The sequence below is a fragment of the Macaca nemestrina genome, chromosome 8 (genome assembly GCF_043159975.1).
Source record: "Macaca nemestrina isolate mMacNem1 chromosome 8, mMacNem.hap1, whole genome shotgun sequence".
NCBI classification, from domain to species: domain Eukaryota; kingdom Metazoa; phylum Chordata; class Mammalia; order Primates; family Cercopithecidae; genus Macaca; species Macaca nemestrina.
In genome coordinates, this window is record NC_092132.1 from 79,550,116 (window position 1) to 79,571,879 (window position 21,764).

At 39.7% G+C, this 21,764-nt stretch overlaps 2 protein-coding genes across 10 annotated transcripts in view; one reads left to right on the forward strand and one right to left on the reverse strand.

Annotated features, from left to right (window-relative positions):
* LOC105482198 (phosphodiesterase 7A) overlaps nucleotides 1-21,764 on the forward strand; it is a 129,059-nt gene that overhangs the window by 104,127 nt on the left and 3,168 nt on the right. For 5 of the 6 annotated variants that reach the window (XM_011742214.3, XM_071068165.1, XM_071068163.1 and 2 more), the window contains 7 exons: nucleotides 3,359-3,459; nucleotides 10,888-11,019; nucleotides 11,224-11,315; nucleotides 13,331-13,475; nucleotides 13,900-13,996; nucleotides 14,653-14,733; nucleotides 19,382-21,192. In XM_011742214.3, the coding sequence (XP_011740516.1) occupies nucleotides 3,359-3,459; nucleotides 10,888-11,019; nucleotides 11,224-11,315; nucleotides 13,331-13,475; nucleotides 13,900-13,996; nucleotides 14,653-14,733; nucleotides 19,382-19,587 (854 nt within the window). In that variant the 3' untranslated portion in view covers nucleotides 19,588-21,192. Of the gene's footprint in view, nucleotides 1-3,358; nucleotides 3,460-10,887; nucleotides 11,020-11,223; nucleotides 11,316-13,330; nucleotides 13,476-13,899; nucleotides 13,997-14,652; nucleotides 14,734-19,381; nucleotides 21,193-21,764 lie in introns of those variants that run through there. The other variant, XR_011606972.1, reaches the window with a different exon arrangement.
* Nucleotides 1-21,764, reverse strand: part of LOC105482197 (mitochondrial fission regulator 1) — a 172,684-nt gene that overhangs the window by 71,670 nt on the left and 79,250 nt on the right. For 2 of the 4 annotated variants that reach the window (XM_071068169.1, XM_071068166.1), the window contains one exon: nucleotides 8,796-12,923. The exons of 1 other annotated variant lie outside the window; for it this stretch is intronic. In XM_071068169.1, coding sequence (XP_070924270.1) covers nucleotides 12,837-12,923 — 87 coding nt within the window. In that variant the 3' untranslated portion in view covers nucleotides 8,796-12,836. Of the gene's footprint in view, nucleotides 1-8,795; nucleotides 12,924-18,048; nucleotides 18,746-21,764 lie in introns of those variants that run through there. One more of the 4 variants, XM_011742206.3, reaches the window with a different exon arrangement.

The following is a 21,764-nucleotide window of genomic DNA, read 5'->3' on the forward strand; positions in this document are numbered from 1 at the left end:
GGTTATATAAACTTTGCTTATATACAGCAAAAAAGATTACAACTTAATGAAGGCTCACATGATCATTAGCATTTTGTTCCAATAAAATCTTTTAAAGTAAGGTGTTTACATCAGTTTTTTTTTTAAAGACATAATGCTATTGTACACTTAATAGACTATAGTGTAAACATAGCTTTTGTATGCACTGGGAAACCCAAAATTTTGACTTGCTATATTGCAATATTCACTTTATTTTAGTGGTCTGGAACTTAACACTAAGTATCTCGCTGGTATGCCTATACTTAATAGTGAGAGACCATCACATTGCTTTGCTATCTTTTTAAAATCTTTCAATTTTAAGTAGAGAGAAATTACAAATTATTCAGGAAGTAATGTATTACTGTAAGAAAATGGTAAAACTGTAGAACTATAAAATAAGTTAAGATGTTGCTGGTAGGGACATTTAATATTTCATACATGCTGGGCACAGTGGCTCATGCCTGTAATCCCAGCACTTTGGGATGCTGAGGCGGGTGGATCACTTGAGGCCAGGAGTTCGAGACCATCCTGGCCAGCATGGTGGAACCCTGTCTCTACTAAAAATACAAAAATTAGTCAGGCGTGGAGGCGTGTGCCTGTAATCCCAGCTACTTGGGAGGCTGAGGCAGGAGAATTACTTGAACCCAGGAGGCAGAGGCTGTAGTGAGCCGAGATCGTGCCACTGCACTCCAGCCTGGGCAACAGAATGAGACTCTGTCTCAAAAAAAATAATAATCATTCATATAACCATTTTTGCTAACTTGCAACTGCTTTATCTAGGTAAACAGAAGCCTGTGTAACTGTACAGATATAATTTTGTAGTAAATTCTCAAGTTTATAATTAAAATAGTGTGAGTAGCCCCAGTAGCTATACTGGCAATTATAAACATGCATATCCCCGCTTTGCACATTGTTCATATGAATACTTGGCTGTTTCTGCCCTCATCCTGCTGCCACTAATTTGGCAGCCACTAGAACAGGTTTATGAGAGAATTAAGCCTTAAAGCCATAAGGAATCCACTGGCTACAATGAGTTATCTTCTGTGCAATGTATCTGGAATGGCTTCGGCTCTATACTGTCTTTGGGAGAATTGAGAAAATAATAACTCAGGTGTTTTTTGTTTGTTTGAGACAGGGTTTCACTGTATTGCTGAGACTGGAATGCAATGGCATGATCATGGCTCACTGCAACCTCCACTTCCCAAGCTCCAGGCAGCCTCCCACCTCATCCAGGCTGAGGCAGGAGAATCCCTTGAACCCGGGAGGTGGAGGTTGCAGTGAGCTGAGATTGTGCCACTGCACTCCAGCCTGGGCAAAGGAACGAGACTCCATCTCAAAAAAAAAAAAAAGCCTCAATACCAAGAATGTACAGCCAAATGAAGAGCTCAAAATAGTAACTCAGACTTCAGACTTCTACTTAGAACTCTGGTTTAAAAAAAAAAAAAATTATTACATAGGGCTTTTGAGAAGCTTTTCCTTTGGAGAGTCTCGCTCTGTCACCTAGGCTTGAGTGCAGTGGCACGATCACGGTTCACTGCAGCCTCAACCTCTCGACTCATGCGATCCTCCCACTTCAGCCTCCTGGGTAGCTAGGAATATAGATGTGCACCACCACACCATGCTGCATTTTTTTTTTTAGTACGGACAAGGTCTTACTAATGGCCTAGGCTGGTCTCAAACTCCTGACCTCAGGCAATCCTCCAGCCTCGGCCTCCCAAAGTGCTGGAATTACAGGTGTGAGGCAGCGCACCTGGCCTTGAGAAACTTTTTAATGTGTATTAATTGTAAGTAGTATGCCTGAAATACTGTACAGTAGTCCCCCTTTATCTCTGGTTTTGCTTTTGGTGGTTTCAGTTACCTGTGGTCAACTGTAGCCTGAAAATATTAAATGGAAAATTCCAGAAGTAAGCAATTCATAAGTTTTGAATTGCACACCATTCTGAGCAGCGTGATGAAATCTCATTGCATCCTGATCCGTGCTGGTTATCAGATCAGCCGTGTTGGTATCACAGTGCTTGTGTTCGTCACCCTTATTTTACTTCATAATGGCCCCAAAGCACAAGAGTTGTGATGCTGGCATATTGTTATAATTGTTCTATTTTATTTTAGTTATTGTTAACTTCTGACTGTGACTAACTTATAAATTACGCATTATTGTAGGTGTGTTCGTATAGGAAAAACACAGTATAAATAGGATTTGGTGCTATCTGTGGTTTCAGGCATCCATTGGGGGTGTTGGAACATATCCCCCAAGAATATGAGGGGACTACTGTACTAAAATATAAATTATAAAACACATACGGCTGGGCATGGTGGCTCACACCGGTAATCCTAGCACTTTGGGAGACCGAGGCGGGTGGATCACCTGAGGTCAGGAGTTCAAGACCAGCCCGGCCAACATGGTGAAACCCCATCACGACAAAAATACAAAAATTAGCCGAGCATGATGGCAGGTGCCTGTAATGCCAGCTATTTGGGCGGCTGAGGCGGGAGAATCACTTGAACTCGGGAGGTGGACGTTGCACAGTTAGCTGAGATCGTGCTGTTGCACTCCAGCCTGGGTGACAGAGCAAGACTCCATCTCAAAAATAAATAAATAACTACTTACAAAAATAGCTTATTAGGTGGGGCACAGTGGCTCACACCTGCAATGCTAGCACTTTGGGAGGCCAAGGCAGGTGGACTCCTTGAGCCCAGGGGTTTGAAACCAGCCTGGGCAACATGGCAAGTCCGTGTCTTTACAAAAAAATACAAAAAATGAGTCAGGCATGGTGGCATGCACCTGTGGTTCCAACTACTTGGGAGGCTGAGGTGGGAGGATTACTTGAGCCCAGGAGGTCAGGGCTGCAGTGAGCCATGATCATGTCACTGCACTCCAGCCTGGGCAACGAAGTGAGATCCTGTCTCAAAAAAACACTCTTAACCAAGGGTATTGAAAAGGCTATTTGAAAGGATGGGACGGAAGCAAGTGCAGAATTCTGACGGTCTGTCGCACTCACTTGGCGATTGTGTTTCCCCATCACAGGTAGGCTCGCTTTCCTTTGAGACCACTGGATTTGTGTGTTATGCTGGTAGGGCCATCACGTACGTTGATGGCAGGGGGCACAACTCCACCCCGAAGCCTAGTCTGTTCTTCCATGATAGCATAGGGAGTCAAATTGATATTGATTCTTTTGGTATACATGTGAGTTGTGAGGTGATTATCATCTGCCCGAATCAGCACGATTTTAACCAATAGCTACATGAAAAGGATGAGTGGGTGACTCATAATTATCACAATTTTTGCACTTGTATATGTTGCTCATATACAGTAAAATCGGGATCTCTTTCTTTGATGCAGTTATGATTCAAGAAGATTACCACAGTCAAAATCCTTACCATAACGCAGTCCACGCTGCGGATGTTACTCAGGCCATGCACTGTTACTTAAAGGAACCTAAGGTAAGAGGTTGACATTGATTTCAGGTGAAAATCCTAAGAAAATTCCTTTTGATTTACTTTCACATACTTCTCCTGAAGTTACTGCCTTGACTGAAAATCACAGGCTTCCTTCACAAGAATGAGATCTAGCTCAATCAAGTTTCTGAATCTGGCTGTGTTTCGAAGTGCAATAGCTAGAGAATTGGGTGGTTGTTGAGAGAGAGGCTGGAGAAGCCCAAGCAAGGGCCAGGTCACTTGAAACCTCGACTGCTGGCATTTACACTGAGCTCCACATGGGCTCCCTGTGGGCAGGGACAGCCTTGGTCTGACTCAGTGAATGAATGGGGAGCTACAGAGAGGAAGCAGGAGACTTTAGAAAATTATCCTGGCTGTGGTGTGAAAATAAATCGTATCAACAAAAAGCCTGAACACCTGCCAGGAGTTACTTTGGTGTTTCATGGAAGAGAGCAGAGTGGCCTTGATGAAGTAGAGACGTGGATAGTTTGCAAGTTCTCTTGGGAATTAGAATGAACAGGATGTGGTGTGTGAATGCATTTGGGGGAAAGAAACAAGTCAGTGAAGACTGGTTTGGGCAGTTGAGCAGAAGGTGGAAGTCTTCTATGAGAGGAGGAATGTAGAGAGGAACAAGTTTTGGGGGTAAGGCTTGTAGAGACAATGAGCACCATTTTGGATCCGTGGTGTTAAATGTATTTGACATCCCAATATAGAGGTCTAGTGGAGAGTTACATAAAAGAGTCCAAAGTATAGGAGAGAAATCAGACTTTATGTATGGATTTGGGAATCATTGTCTGCAGATGTTAATGAAAGCCATGTTTGCCCCTGGACATTTCCTATCCCTGGCAGTTCTGCAATTATGTCTGCCTACCCCATCCCTATTTCAAAACTGCTCTCTCCCTAGATCTTAGTTCTGGCTAAGGTGTTAGGCAGGAAACAGGATGACCAAACTGGCTTGTACCTGCTGATGCCAACTTAAGAACATAGCTAATCTTCTGATTATTTAGGAGATCATAGCATATGTGAAAATTCCCCAGTTTTTTTTAAGTATATGTATCATAACTTTTTAAAAAATCAACTTTATTGTAGTAGAACTTATATGCAGTAATTTAGTGCATACATTTTATGTGTACAGTTTTGACAAATGTATACTCGCAATCACCCAACTGCTTTTTTTTCTAAGAGACAGGGTTTCACAGTGTTGCCCAGACTGGAGTGCAGTGGCGTGGTTATGGCGTACTGCAGCCTCGATATCCTGGGCTCAAGCTGGAGCTAATTTTTCAAATTTTTGTAGAGATGGGGTCTCACTCTATTGCCCACCCCAATTTTTAAATCAAAGTTTAAAAAAACTCTGGGCCAAGACTGCATCCTCTGTTTGAGAATGTTGTGGGAGAGATTGATGAGTATTCACCATACAGTCTGGTAAGTGGAAAGATGGTAATAAGTTCTCTGCAGCACACAGGACGGTTAACCTGGTCACTGAAGGCTTCTGCACTCCCATCTCCCTCTGGGCACACCCAACCCAAGCCAGGGGCAAGGAAATCTGGGTGATGCCAGGTGAGCAGGGCAGGGACACATGGGAACAAAAATTAATAAAACCATGATTTTGAACACTTTTTGCCTGTGGAGTTCTGATAATACTTAAACACTTTTCATCCTTAACATACTCATTGAACACTACCCAAGGCTTCAATTAAGGATATAGATAAAATCACAAAGCCCTACAATGCAAGCATTTCCCTTGTCCCTTATCATAGTGAACATTTTTAAATGGAGTCACCCAGGGCTGGGTGCGGTGACTCATGCCTGTAATTCTAGCACTTTGGGAAGCTGAGGCGGATGGCTTGCTTGAGCCCAGGAGTTTGAGACCAGCTTGGTAAGACCTCATCTCTTTTATTCAAAAAAAAGAAAGAAAACAAACAAACAAACAAAAACAGAGTCACTCAAAGTTTTAAAAGTGAATTCTAAAAAATTTGAAGTAGATCCAGGTGCGGTGGCTCATGCCTGTAATCTCGATATTTTGGGAGGCCAGGGCAAGAGGATTACTTGAAGCCAGGAGTTTGAGACCAACCTGGGCAATACAGCAAGACCCCATCTCTAAAAAAAAATAAAAAGTTAGATGGGCATGGTGGTGTGTACCTGTGGTCCCAGCTACTTTGGAGGCTGACTCAGGAGGATCACTTGAGCCTGAGAGGTCCAGCAGAGAGTAGTGATAGTGCAACTGCACTGCAGCCTGGGTGACGCCCTATCTTTAGATAGATAGATAGGATGGATTAGATAGATGCCTGAAGATTGTATCTCTTACTCCTGAGCCTTCGCATAGCGTCACATGTTTTACACTCTTTGAACATCTGCCACATGCCAGGCTCTATCCTGGTGCTAGGAATGTGGTGGTGAGCAGAGTAGGAATGATGCCTGTCTTCATGAAGTGTACATCCCAGTGGGGGAGGCAGTCATTAAACAAATAGATAAATAGAATTTTGATCAAAATAATATGTTAGTGGCCTGGCATGATGGCTTACCCCTGTAATCCCAGCATTTTGGGAGGCCGAGGCTGGTGGATCACCTGAGGTCAGGAGTTTGTGACCAGCCTGGCCAACATGGTGAAACCCCGTCTCTACTAAAAATACAAAAATCAGCTGGGTGTGGCGGCGGGTACCTGTAATCCCAGCTACCTGGGAGGCTGAGGCATGAGCATTGCTTGAACCTGGGAGGCAGAGGTTCCAGTGAGCCAAGATCACGCCACTGCATGCCAGTCTGGGTGACACAGCGAAACTCAGTCTAAAATAATAATAATAATAATACGCTAGAGAATGACCAGGTGGATGGCAGGAGTTTTACAACTTTAGATAGGGTGATCAGAAATCACTTAAGTGGACAGTACATAACTAAGGAGTCATCCATAAAAAAGTCCAGGTACAGAGGGAATAGTAAATAGAAAGACTTAAGTATATATATTTTGTGAGAAATTTGTTTTCAATTTTTATACCTTATAATTTATATGGAAGAGCTAATTCTTGGACTCTTGTCTATATGAAAAAAAGAAATATTTCAAGCCAAAGAAATTACTGGAAATTTTGGAGACAAACTCATCTCTCTCTATATGCACTGTCACTAACTTGAGTATTTATTTTTTATGTCCTCAAGGCTGAAGTTATGTGGATTATAAAGCATTTTGTTCAAGTTGAGTCCAAAGTCTCCTTGATTGATTGACACTGGTAACATTCATAGTTGTCAGCTGAGGACATTGTGATTTTCCCTTTGTTTCCTATTTTAATGTTTAGTTTCATGTTTCTGTAATGAGTTTAGTTACTTTACTTAATAACTATACTTAAACTAAGTCTAGATAAGAATTACGCTTACACATCCCAGACATAAACCCACTGTAGCACTGAACCTTTAAACTTTGCTCTACTTGTCCCTGGCAGTTGACAAAAGAACCTGGCCCCCCACATCCCTCCCTGGCCCCTGCATCCTTCCCTTTGATATCAGCGAGACTGGTAATGGTTGGATTGCCTTTCTTATGAATGTACACTTATTCATGCTCTGAGTAGATGCTAATTGCTAGTGACAAAAATATGAATAAGATAGGAATTTTGGCCCCCAGAATCTTACTTGTAAAACATGGGAACCTTACGTGGAAACCACAAGAATGTCAGGCCTCTAGGACAGGAATTTTTGTCTGTCTGTCCCCTAATATTTACCTGTCCCCTAAAACAGCACCAGCACATGGTAGGTGCTTGGTGAATATGAGCTGTTAATGAATGATATTGTATATGGGCTTTATCGTTGGCTGGGTTTACTCTAACTGTTCTCTGTTTTTATGTTTTTGTTTTGTTCTGTTTTGTTTTTCAGATGGAGTCTTGCTCTGTCGCCCAGGCTGGAGTGCAGCGGCACGATCTCAGCTCACTGCAACCTCCGCCTCCTGGGTTCGAGCGATTGATTCTCTTGTCTCAGCCTCCCAAGTAGCTGATAGGCGTGTGCCACCATGGCCAACTAATTTTTGTGTTTTTAGTAGAGATGGGGTTTCACCATGTTGGCCTGGCTGGTCTCGAACTCCTGACCTCAAGTGATCTGCCTGCCTCGGTCCTGCAAAGTGCTGGGATTACAGGCATGAGCCACTATGCCCAGCCTAGTTCTCTGTTTTTAGACCTCTAGAGCAGTGGCCCCCAACCTTTTTGGCACTAGGGACCAGTTTCGTGGAAGACATGTTTTCCTTGGATGGGGAGGGGGATGGTTTCGGGATGAAACTGTTCCACTTCAGATCATCAGGCATTAGATTCTTATAAGAAGTGTGCTGGCTGGGCACAGTGGCTCACACCTGTAATCCCAGCACGTTGGGAGGCTGAGGCAGGCGGATCACGATCTGAGGTCGGGAGTTCGAGACCAGCCTGACCAACATGGAGAAACCCTGTCTGTACTAAAAATACAAAAATAGCTAGGCGTGGTGGCGCATGCCTGTAATCCCAGCTACTTGGGAGGCTGAGGCAGGAGAATCACTTGAACTCGGGAGGCGGAGGTTGCAGTGAGCCAAGCTTGCGCTATTACTCTCCAGCCTGGGCAACAAGGGCAAAACTCCGTCTCAAAAAAAAACAAAAAGAAGTGCGCAACCTAGATCCCTCATGTGCACAGTTGACAATAGGGTCTGTGCTTCTATGAGAATCTACTGCTTCCAAGGCAGAGCTCAGGCAATAATGCTCACTGGCTGGCAGCTCACCTCCTGCTCTGCACTGGTTCCTATCAGGTTCCTAACAAGCCACGAATCAGTACCGGTCCATGGTCTGGGGATTGAGGAGCCCTGCAAGGACCGCCTTGTCCTTTTGCCTTCTGTGTGTGGGAAGTTCATTTCTTTCAGTAATTTCTCAGGATGGACATAATGTGTCAAGAATCTGTCTTCACTAGGCAGGGCATGGCGGATCACCTGAGGTTAGGAATTCGAGACCAGCCTGGCCAACAAGGTGAAACCCCATCTCTACCAAAAGTACAAAAAAAACAAAAAAAGAAAAAATTAGCTAGGCATGGTGGTAGGTGCCTGTAATCCCAGCTGCTTAGGAGCCTGAGTAAGAGAATTGATTGAACCAGGGAAGGCAGAGGCTGCAGTGAGCCGAGATTGCACCACTGCACTCCAGCCTGGGCGACAGCAAGACTCTGTCTCAAAAAAATAGAATCTGTTTTCAGAGGTAGCATCATTAGGAAAAATAAAAATACAATATTGATTCAGAACATTTTATCTCACTAAACTGCTCTCCTCCATGATAGCGCCACCTCCTTTTTACCCTCAGCAAGCCACCAGTATCTCAGGTACCTTCTTTCTGCTATTTCTACTACATTTTTGATTTGCCAATTTAGCCAAAAAAAAAAAAAAAAAAAAGCTACCACCAACAAAACTTACTGTGATAACCATTACAATGGGAAATCATAAGGGCTGGCAGGCAATGAAAACAGTAAGTTTTTCACTGAACACAGCAAAACTCACCACTTAATACTTTTCTATTTTATTGAAAAAGAACCCTAATGATGGCTTTGCAGATACAAGTAAAATCTGACCTTCACATATGTTAAATAATTTGTAGTTTCTTTTCTGGACATTTCTTTGTTGTCAGCTCTTACCAGATACAATCACAGAATGGAAATAACATCTGTCTTTTAATCCACCTTAAAAAGTTAAGTTACTGAAGTCCTTGTCTTTGTTATAATACTGAAAATTGTCTTTCCGATGGAAGGTTTTTGTTTTTTTTTCTACAAGCAGAAATGTTACATTTTTATATCAAATATTTTTTGAATATGTGTGATTTGTTTTTAAAGTTACTTTCTCTTCACAGAATTTTTGAGAATTCATTTACTTTTTTTCATGTTCCTATTTTTAATGGTTAACTCTTCAGTATACCTGAGATTGTTTTGATGTTGTGTGCAGTCATACGTTAATTTTTCGAATCAGTGTAATTTGGGATTATTGTATTCTCCCAGGATGTCTATTCTTCTGCCAATAAGAATGTCACCCCTTTGCACACTGCCTGATAAATCACATGTTCATAAGACATAGACAGCCGTGCCGTTCATGTGTATGTCAAGGAAGGGAGATTGCTTTAGATCCTATGCATTCTGTTCATCTTCATTATTAAAGCAGTGCTTTAGAATGCTTTATTTTTTGAATGCTTTTGTATATCCTAAAGAGGAAATAATTTTCTTCATCTTCTCCTATTCATTGACCTCCATGTACTAATTATATGCGATACAAAAATAAATAATATGCATCTCTGCTTCCAGGTAGGTTACAGTTTTCCAGGAGATTCAAGCCCTCAGACAGTGATCTCTCTGACTGAGATGAACTTAACACAGGGAGTAGAAAGAGATGATTGATTCATTCTAGCAGAGAAAGAAAATAATAGAATTTGAATCTAAATTTATTTTTTATCTCATTTTTAAAATTTTCAGTTTTTATATTCATTGTATAATAACATATAAATGTTAGTTCATTATAATAATCTGTAAGTAAATATACTTAATATTAGTGGTGTATGCTCCAAAGTTTTCACTGTTAGAGCACAGGATCACTACAGTTTAGTCAGCACTGTCCTAACGTAAACCTAAATAATACCATGCTCTGATGAGTGGTATTGTGGCAGGCCATGTGGTGCTGTGGGAACACAAATCTGGCCAAGTTTGCCAGAAAATGAGAGGTGATTCCTGAAAAATAGGTGATATAGTCAAGGTGATCTTTTTTATCACTGAACATTTGTCAGCTAATCACAAAGTTTTATTTATTGTGATTATTATATCAAGTAAGTTTGGTAATGATTATTGAGAATAAAGTTACAATTTCTGATGTACAAGATTGCTTTCCCTGACATGAATACATTGTGTCATTGTTATGAATGTATCCATCCATTGAGGGAGGATTTTATCACAGACTTGACACAGACTTCCACTTAACATGATTACTCATTAGCCTCCTTAAACATCAGGACTACAGGAATAACCTTATATTTTAGATTACATTATTGAAATCCAATAACCAGTTTGTTGATAAACACCCTTAAAATATTAGGTCTTTTTTTTCAGTAATGGCTACAGTAATAAAAATGTGCCAAACTGTGTTTGTCATTTTAAAGCCATTATTTCTCAAAAAGAATGGTTTATGCTTTAGCTGCCATTTTAATTAAGCTTGTTAAAAATGAAATGGCCTAAGGATGAGTTCTGTAAACTCCACGTGGGCAGGGCCACTGTTTTATCATGCCTTTGCCAGTGTGGTGATGAGGAGGCCAGGACCTGGCAGGTGTGCTTGGTGGACCTAATGAACAACCGCCTGAAGAATGACGTGAAGAGGGAGGAGATTGCCACCACTACCACTGGCTGCTAATTCAAAACTACTGTGATGGCATAGAGCTTATTTTAGATATATCTGTGATTCATTATTCTTTTGTCACACTTCAGCTTGCCAATTCTGTAACTCCTTGGGATATCTTGCTGAGCTTAATTGCAGCTGCCACTCATGATCTGGATCATCCAGGTGTTAATCAACCTTTCCTTATTAAAACTAACCATTACTTGGCAACTTTATACAAGGTTAGTGCAATTTTATCATCAAGACTTACTATTTTTTGCATTCTAGAAAATGTTTCATATTTTGAAGAAATGAAAGTAATGAAAATAAATTCTCAGTGAATGTTAGAATTTTAACCAGATTAATATTGCTAACAGTATTGTTAGTAATGATATGTCCAGAAAGAGACGTATCATTAAGTAACTCAGAAACGTCCTTTGTTGTAGAATACCTCAGTACTGGAAAATCACCACTGGAGATCTGCAGTGGGCTTATTGAGAGAATCAGGCTTATTCTCACATCTGCCATTAGAAAGCAGGTAGGTTGGATTAAGACAAATTTAATTTGTTACTGGTTATAGAAGTTAAGTTGGTAAAGTAATTTTATAAAGTTTTGTTTTTTTGTTTTTTTGTTTTTGAGTAATTTTATAAAGTTTTAAAAATTGTAATATTCAGGTGTTCCGCAGTTTTCAGTGTTTGTCAAATAAATTATATACAATTTTAATAATTTAGACCTATCCTACTGTATAGTCGGTAACATTTTAATGGATAGTTATTTTTATGAAAGACTATTCCATGGATTTGAATACTGTAAAATCACTCCGAATACACAATGGCTCAGGCATAGTTTACTGCTTATTTACATAAATAGATATTACATATTTCCATACTCAGCTGAATAAAACCTTAAGGTCTAGGTATAAAGGTTAAGTGGATGGAATGTAAACATTCTATTATATTAAATAGATTTATTAAAATCTGTTCCCAGAAGTTTTCAAAACTGACAAGAAAGTAAAGACAGTGCCTTAATATCTTCAATAGCATAATCCTGGAGTCACACTTCTGGAGCCATAGGATACAATAATGAATGAAAACCCTAATATTTTAGAAAAAAAAAATAAGTGGGCTATTTTAGAACCTAATAAAGAGCATTAATGTGAATAACACGATGGTGATGGTTTATAAAATCTCACATCATTGCCGTAGCGTGGTCCACACACAAGCTTTTTAGTAATGTTATACTGAGGGAAAATGCAAGTCACGAAACCATGAAAGTGGATCGAAACCATCCACGTCAAGAAAAGTGGTGAGGCATAAAAATATGTTTGAGTATTAAAATTTAAGTTCCACCTGCTGTTCTATGGGTTCCCTTTCATAATTTAAAACAACTTTATAAAAAACTAAGTATTTTATGTAATGACCGTGAGAAAAAAGTTGGACTTTATTTTTTATTTTTTTAAATCTTTATTCACAGATACCATTTGGAGTATGACAATACTTCTGGTATATAAAATCATTTTTTGCTGTAGTACAAATATGAAAATTGCTTAAACACACTGTATATGTAAATTATGATCTTAAAATTAAGACAGATTAAAATGTTTGCTTCATTATTCCCTTTTTAAAAATCATGTTTTGCATTTGATGATTAACTCTGTTGAGTTCTCAGATTTAATAAAAATGGAAATAAGGAATACTACCTAATAGCATTATTTAATGTTTTCTTCATTTAGAGTTTGCTTTATTTAACATTCAGTATTGTGAGTCTTTGTATCTATTTGACAGCTCTTTACTGATCATTATACAGAGATAGTGTTTGCTATGGCCCATTAAAACAAAATGCAAGAATTTTTTTTAAAGTGTATTTTTCTTGTTAAGTGACCTGAGGCAGTTTTATAAATGATGTATGTATTTGCTGTTTGTATTAACATGTTACCTTTTTCCTTCCAGAAAAAGTGGATATTCATTTACAGATAACTGATTGGTTCTTGAGTTTAACCTTGAAAACACAGTTGACTCTGAACTTTATTAAGTTGCTCAGGGGAATTGCAACAGGCATCTTAGTCAAAATGTCTGTAGGAGTCAGCTATTGAATGGGTCATTGTTCTTTCTATTTGAATCTTCCTTCTGCCTTCAGATCTCAGGCACTAAAAAGGAAACCAAAGTTGTGTAATTACCCTCAGCACGAGAATTTTCCAGCAAAGAATCCCAGCAAGGAACTTTCCCAAACAACATACCAATGTTATATTGATTTTTGTTTTTTAAGCAAATAATACCACCTTGACTGGCAAAATAAAGGCTCTCCTTTTGGAATGTTTGCATATTGGTATTTTCCTACAAACTCTCTTGGTTTTAGTTTTGATTATTTTAATAGCTTTTTTTGAAGCATTCCATAAAACTCATTTTTTTGTGTGATAAATTTTAAGTTGAATGATAGTTGGATATTTTAGGGTACTATAAAGCCTTCTGATTATTATGGTTAAGAAAAAAAAATCAAGAAGTAAACATTTAATTGAAAGTCTTATATTTTCTGTTTGTATTTCTCTAATTCCAGGCAACAAATGGAGACACAGATAGGTGCTCTGATACTAGCCACAGACATCAGTCGCCAGAATGAGTATCTGTCTTTGTTTAGGTCCCATTTGGATAGAGGTGATTTATGCCTAGAAGACACCAGACATAGACATTTGGTTTTACAGGTAAAATGGGGCTTGGAAACATTCTATTTCTAGGATAAATTATGTGACTGTCAAACTAAAAAATGAAATATTCTAGTGTAGTTTTTCAGAGTGGTTAAATCTTGAGGGCAAGCTAAGGAATTTCCTTCAGTTAGCACACACTCCTTCCAGAAGGAGATCACTGGTGAATCTGCTACCTAGGAAGGCATCATCGGTTATGTTTTTCATACTCAAGATTTCTGCTGAAGACAATTTTTACAAGATTAGGGTACCAATTAAGAAATAGCATTTTATTCTCATAAATTCTTACATCTAAAAATAGGAGAATTATATTTCTGGCTTATTTATTTATATTTATGGTTAATCCAGTCCTTGCACTTGGTTCTTTGGTATTATTGTCAAGTGTGTATATATCTTAAAACAATATTAATGTTTTGTTTGCTAGATGGCTTTGAAATGTGCTGATATTTGTAACCCATGTCGGACCTGGGAATTAAGCAAGCAGTGGAGTGAAAAAGTAACGGAGGAATTCTTCCATCAAGGCACGTTACAGTATTGAGCGATAATTAATCTATCCAGTTCATTTTTTTAACATCATAAGAATAAAATAACTCAGTAATTTATACAGGTCTAACAGCAGAGTCTTGATATTTTTAGTAACAATTCACAATAGATATACATATAATCAATACTCTACAAATTGAGCATCTGTTTTGAAAATTAGAAGTCCTCTTTTGGAATGATCAGATATATTTATGCATTTATGAGTATAGATAGATTAGGTTTGGAATTCTGCTGTACAGAAAGACTTCCCTGAACTTGTTTTATCCTTGTCATGTGTGGAGGGCCGTACGAACATGAAAAACTTGTGTATGTGTAATTTAAAGCCCAGATCCAGGAATCTTTATTTCATGAACCTTCCTTTCAAGTTGTATATTAATGTGTTATAAATTACAGTCTTGGGATGACATCTGGTGAAAGTTTTCTACCTCTTGCATTTAAATAAAAATACCAGCTTGGCAATCTCTTCTATGTGTGAATAACTTAAAAGTTTAAAAAGAACTAATTGTGAAGCTGTCCTCTCATGAGGATTAAGTGTGTTTTTCCTAAGAAATGCACAGGTATGTTGAAGCCTTTACTTATGTATTTAACCAGTAGATATTCTTCATATTAATACTCCTCTTTTTTTCATTTATAGGAGATATAGAAAAAAAGTATCATTTGGGTGTGAGTCCACTTTGCGATCGTCACACTGAATCTATTGCCAACATCCAGATTGGTAACTATACATATTTAGATATAGCTGGTTAGAAAAATGCCACTGTTTTTATCAAGAAGGGAAATATATTTGAAATATAAAATATTAAAATTATGCTCATTTCTATTTTTTAAAATAATGTAAGAAATTTTACCCTTGTTTTCCCTTGTTAACGACTTTTCTAATTCTCATTTAATTTTGGATGTAAAAAGCATATTTTTGCAGAACAGGCAGCAGCAATAACTTGTTTCTGTTCTTATGTAAATAAGAATCCATTATTTGCCCATGTGGAAGCTTATTTTGCATCATTTGGGACTGCCATTTAAAAATGGATAGGTAAACAAAGAAATGACAAAAGTAAGATAAGTAACAATGGATAGGTGACCCACTGAGCTTGATCATAATATGAAGACCAGCTTCTGCCACTGCCTTTCCGGACTCTTACCACTGCCTGTTGATTCAATCTAACTCTTCAACATCCTAGACAGCCCCTTATAATCTAGCTTCAAATGCTCTGCAGCCATCTTGCCCCAGCTTCCCTCTCACTTGCCTGCAGCATCTTGGGACGCTTCTGTGTTTCCCAAGTCCACGCTGTTCTTCCACTCTTTGTGCCTCACCAGTGCTTTCCATGTGCCTCATAGAGTTATTTTTCTTGAAGAGCCAGCTCAAATGTCACCTTCTCCAGAAGCTGCTCTCCACTTGCTTTAGGCGGCGTCAGTCACTTTTCTTCCAGATTCCAAAGTGCCTGATCCACTTCGTTGTGTATTCCTGGAGCCTAGCACCACACCGGAAGCAGGAGGCCCTTAAGAACTATGTGTTGAGTGAACTACTAACTGTAATATTACAGAAAGCATGATGAAAGTGTCCTGTGACTGAAGTATGTGTAGCTTGTTGCAGAAGTTCACAGGAAGGTTGACTAGGATTGAGTGTGTTGGGCTTTGGGTATAAAGGAGGGGGATTCTGCAGGGGCAGTAGCCCAACAAGAAATAGAGAGAGAAGCGTGATTTGGGTAGCTGGTGTTAAATAGGGCCTTTGAGAATCAGACTGAACACAGTGAAATACGTGCCCAAAGTTCAGAAAGATGAGGTTTCCAGAAACTCAGAAGGTAGCACAATATGTGCTCCATTGTGATTGCAATGGATACTGGTGGAAGAAAGTGTGTAGTGGCCGATTTGACTGCAGAGTGACAGGTAGAGAAGGGAAGGGCATGTAGAAGTGTGGCCCAGACTTTAGGAGTGTGAGGGATGCCGAATCTCCCAGAGAGCTCAGACTGGCCAGCAATGCTGAGGGTAGCAGATGCTTTTCTTTTGGGAGGATAGTGAAACAATTTAGAACCAGATATGCTTTGTCTTGATTCTAAAGTAGAATAATCTTCAAATGCAAAAGAATACATTAGAAATGGACAAAAGTAATCCCAGCACTTTGGGAGGCCGAGGCGAGCTGATCACTTGAGGTCAGGAGTTCGAGACCAGCCTGGTCAAGATAGTGAAAGCCCCACCTCTACTAAAAATACAAAAATTAGCTGGGCATGATGGCCACTCGAGAGGCTGAGGTAGGAGAATCACTTGAACCTGGGAGGCAGAGGTTGCAGTGAGCTGATATTGTGCCACTGCATTCCATCCTGGGCAACAGAATGAAACTCCATCACTCCATCTCAAAAATAAATAAATAAATAAATAAAATGGACAAAAGAGAACTGAATCGAAGACAGGTGAATGGGTAGTCAACTCAGTTACTTTTAATATTAAATGTATTTTTATCTGAGTAAACTACTCCCTTGTTTAATGGGAGAACTTGCAAATGAGATTTAAAACATTGCACTTTTTATAAGGTAACAACTAGATCCCTTTCACTGTTCATCTCAAGCTATTGATCTTGTCAGTGTTGTACAGATCTAGAATGACTTGTCAGGGATAAGGTCGCTGATCTGATGGTGATCGTTAACATCTGCTGACTACACACGACAACCCTAGGGGACAGGTGCTTTAAGCATCCTTATTTTCAGATAGTTTGCCCACTTCATGCAGTTAACAGGTGTTGGTGTTGGCCTTCAATCCAGGTCTTTCTGACATCAAATCCAATCCCAGCCTCTTAGCAACTCACCAAGCAGTGATTACTACTCCCCAGCATCGGGGCAGTATGTACAAGTCATGTTGAACTAATACAGTTTCCTTCTTTGATAGGAATACTAATTTTGTTGAACAAGAAAATATCATGTACTGGGTAAGAGTAAGGCATTTGACAAGGCGTCCTGTGAAATCTGTGAAGATAAAGTAGAGGCTTGTGGGGCCAGTACAATTAAATGGATTCACAAATGGTCGAACAGCTGTGTTCGAGGTACTAATTAATAGAGAGTCCTGCCCTCCGAGAGAGAGGCTGTGTCCGTGGCTCTGGCCTGTTCATTTTTATCAAGTATTTAAGACCTAAAAGAAATTTTAGGTTAACATAGAGCCAGAAGTGATAGCTAATTTGTTGGCTGTTGGAGGTAAGATCCTCAAGGATCTCAACCAGTTGGAACAGTGGGAGGGATGAAATAAGGTGAATGGTGTGAAACCTATAATAATAAGGGCCTGCATGTGGGTACACAACTCATGGCTCATGACTTTATGGCACATAGGAAAGACAGGGCTTTGGGTGGCTGGCTCAACATGACACTGTAGTGTGAGGCTGGCTGCCAGAAAGCTGCTGTGTGCTTTGACTCTAATGACACTTTTCTATATTTGCTATCTCTTTCTCCTCACCAGAACATAAGCTCCTTGAGGGCAGGGATCTTATCTGTCTTATTCACTGCTATATACCCTGCCACCCTGGCACAGTGCCAGGGACATAGTAGGTTCTCAGTAAATATGTGTGGAGGGAATGGATCAATGAAAGCAAGCCTTATTGCACATATTGTACATAATATTTCAGATACCATAATTATGTACACTTAAAAATTCAGCCATCAGACCATATATAACTTTCCTGATTAAAAGTAGTGGATGCTAATTGCTTTAATTCTGGTGAGATTCTTATGTTGGATAAATGGAACCTATGTTGTCTGTGTTCTACATGGTCTTTTTTTTTTTTTTTTGAGACGGAGTCTCGCTCTGCCGCCCAGGCTGGAGTGCAGTGGCCGGATCTCAGCTCACTGCAAGCTCCGCCTCCCGGGTTCACGCCATTCTCCTGCCTCAGCCTCCCGAGTAGCTGGGACTACAGGCGCCCGCCACCTCGCCCGGCTAGTTTTTTGTATTTTTTAGTAGAGACGGGGTTTCACCATGTTAGCCAGGATGGTCTCGATCTCCCGACCTCGTGATCCGCCCGTCTCGGCCTCCCAAAGTGCTGGGATTACAGGCTTGAGCCACCGCGCCCGGCCTTCTACATGGTCTTTTGCTGCAATGAATCTTGGATATGAAGACAATTTTAAAGCAGTGATAGAATCTGAACGTATATTTTCCCCATTCTTAACAGATCAAAATGTGAGAAAGATGTTATTTGTTCCCGATATATAATATGATTTGATTGATAGCTATTTTCTAGAGGGCTTCTTTTGACCCTGTGTAAGATACTACTTAGTATTAAGTCAGATCTAATGTGCAGCGGAGTGCTGTATAACCTAAAGATACAGACAATCCTGAAATCACTCATTTTCCTTTTCTGACTGTGAATTAAGGGAGATTATATGAATTGTTTATCAAATAGGTCTCTGGTACACATTTGGTGTTCACTTTAATTATTTTTTTTCACTAACCCCACCTGTTATTTTTAGACTGACTCTTATCATAAGTTTTGGCTTTATAAATTCTGAGTTAAATAAAATGACCAATTGTAATCATGACCAGGCATGAAGATTCCATCCCTGAGGGGTAAAGCAGTAGACTACTGCCAGCTCCACTTCAGTTCAGGCCACGTCACCCTCAGTCCTGAAGGAGACCCCTTCTTAGACTCCAGTTGTTGCCCTGCAACTCTTCCTCAAATTGGGTTATGGCCGGGTATCCTCAGAGTTGATATGGCCAGTGTACGTTTGCTTAAGTAGAAGAATGTAGTTGTGCCACTGAGAAGGATAACCGGAAAAGATTGGATATGTTTGTCAGTTCACTTTTACATTGAGTTACTTAAGAAATCAGTTCTTCAAAGCAAATATGTACATTTATAGACTCTGTCACCTACACACTCACAGGAATCTCTTTTTTTTTTTTTTTTTTTTTTTTTTGAGACGGAGTCTCGCTGTGTTGCCCAGGCTGGAGCACAGTGGCGCGATCTCCACTCACTGCAAGCTCCGCCTCCCAGATTCACGACATTCTCCTGCCTCAGCCTCCCATGTAGCTGGGACTACAGGCACCCGCCACTGTGCGTGGCTAATTTTTTTATTTTTAGTAGAGACAGGGTTTCACCGTGTTAGCCAGGATGGTCTCGATCTCCTGACCTCGTGATTCGCCTGTCTCTGCCTCCCAAAGTGCCAGGATTACAGGTGTGAGTCACCGCGCCCAGCCAAGAAATCAGTTCTTCAAAGCAGATATGTACATTTATAGACTGTGTCACCTACACACGCACAGGAATCTTTTGAAAAATAAGATCTAGGTAATACTGGAGTAGGACGTAGGAAGGTTAACACTGTATAGATGATGTTTTAAAGATAAGAGTTTCAGCATATATGTTAATAACTTTTTTTTCTATTTATTTTCTCAAGGTTTTATGACTTACCTAGTGGAGCCTTTATTTACAGAATGGGCCAGGTTTTCCAATACAAGGCTATCCCAGACAATGCTTGGACATGTGGGGCTGAATAAAGCCAGCTGGAAGGGACTGCAGAGAGAACAGTCCAGCAGTGAGGACACTGATGCTGCATTTGAGTTGAACTCACAGTTATTACCTCAGGAAAATCGGTTATCATAACCCCCAGAACCAGTGGGACAAACTGCCTCCTGGAGGTTTTTAGAAATGTGAAATGGGGTATTGAGGTGAGAGAACTTACTCTTGACTGCCAAGGTTTCCAAGTGAGTGATGCCAGCCAGCATTATTTATTTCCAAGATTTCCTCTGTTGGATCATTTGAACCCACTTGTTAATTGTAAGACCTGAACATACAGCAATATGAATTTGGCTTTCATGTGGAACCTTGAATATGCAAAGCCCAGCAGGAGAGAATCCGAAAGGAGTAACAAAGGAAGTTTTGATATGTGCCACGACTTTTTCAAAGCGTCTAATCTTCAAAACGTGAAAGTTGAATTGTTCAGCAACAATCTCTTGGAATTTAACCAGTCTGATGCAACAATGTGTATCTTGTACCTTCCACTAAGTTCTCTCTGAGAAAATGGAAATGTGAAGTGCCCAGCCTCTGCTGCCTCTGGCAAGACAATGTTTACAAATCAACTCTGAAAATATTGGTTCTAAATTGCCTTGGAGCATGATTGTGAAGGAACCACTCAAACAAATTTAAAGATCAAACTTTAGACTGCAGCTCTTTCCCCCTGGTTTGCCTTTTTTCTTCTTTGGATGCCACCAAAGCCTCCCATTTGCTATAGTTTTATTTCGTGCACTGGAAACTGAGATTTATCATAGAGTACCGCCAAGCTTTCACTCCAGTGCTGTTTGGCAATGCAATTTTTTTTTAACAATTAGTTTTTAATTTGGGGCGGGAGGGGAAGAACACCAATGTCCTAGCTGTATTATGATTCTGCAGTGAAGACATTGCATGTTGTTTTCACTACTGTACACTTGACCTGCACATGCGAGAAAAAGGTGGAATGTTTAAAACACCATAATCAGCTCAGGGTATTTGCCAATCTGAAATAAAAGTGGGATGGGGAAGTGTGTCCTTCAGATCAAGGGTACTAAAGTCCCTTTCGCTGCAGTGAGTGAGAGGTATGTTGTGTGTGAATGTATGGATGTGTGTTTGCGTGCATGTTTGTGCATGTGTGACTGTGCATGTTATGTTTCTCCATGTGGGAAGAGATTTGAAATGTAAGCTTTTATTTATTATTTTAGAATGTGACATAATGAGCAGCCACACTCGGGGGAGGGGAAGGTTGGTAGGTAAGCTGTAACAGATTGCTCCAGTTGCCTTAAACTATGCACATAGCTAAGTGACCAAACTTCTTGTTTTGATTTGAAAAAAGTGCATTGTTTTCTTGTCCCTCCCTTTGATGAAACGTTACCCTTTGACGGGCCTTTTGATGTGAACAGATGTTTTCTAGGACAAACTATAAGGACTAATTTTAAACTTCAAACATTCCACTTTTGTAATTTGTTTTAAATTGTTTTATGTATAGTAAGCACAACTGTAATCTAGTTTTAAGAGAAACCGGTGCTTTCTTTTAGTTCATTTGTATTTCCCTTGTTACTGTAAAAGACTGTTTATTAATTGTTTACAGTTTGTTGCAACAGCCATTTTCTTGGGAGAAAGCTTGAGTGTAAAGCCATTTGTAAAAGGCTTTGCCATACTCATTTTAATATGTGCCTGTTGCTGTTAACTTTTGATGAATAAAAACCTATCTTTTCATATTTTTATCTTTGACATTTACCTTTTAACTCAATCCTTTGGAACACAGTGCTAAATTACAAGGAAATCAAAGGTAGCTTCTTGGCTCTTGCATTCATCCCTCAGATGTTTACTCAGTCCGAGCTTATCTACTAATGTCTCACCTTGCAAGTGAGTAGGCCGAAGCCCAGTTAGGGCTGTTCGGCGTCCTGACTAACACAGGGGAGAGGTCAGCTTTGAGCCAGGCCTTTTGTTCCCACAGTGGTGAACTGCCTAAGACATCAGCAACTCTTGCAAGTACTAAAATACTAGTTGTATTTATTTCTATCAATCATTGGCCTTTTTAAAGTGATAAGAAAAGGCTACTCCATTCTACTTGATTGATACCAATATAAAAAAGGTACCACTGTGCCATTCCTATATCTTCCCAGGTCCAATTCATTAGAAGGGATATGGTGCAAACTTCTAAGTCAAACACATTAACATTATTTGTACCGAAGAGTGTTGATGTCCAATAGAAACAGAATGCAAGCCACATAATTTTCAGTTTTCTAGTAGCCACATTTAGAAAACATGGAATTAATTTTAGTAAC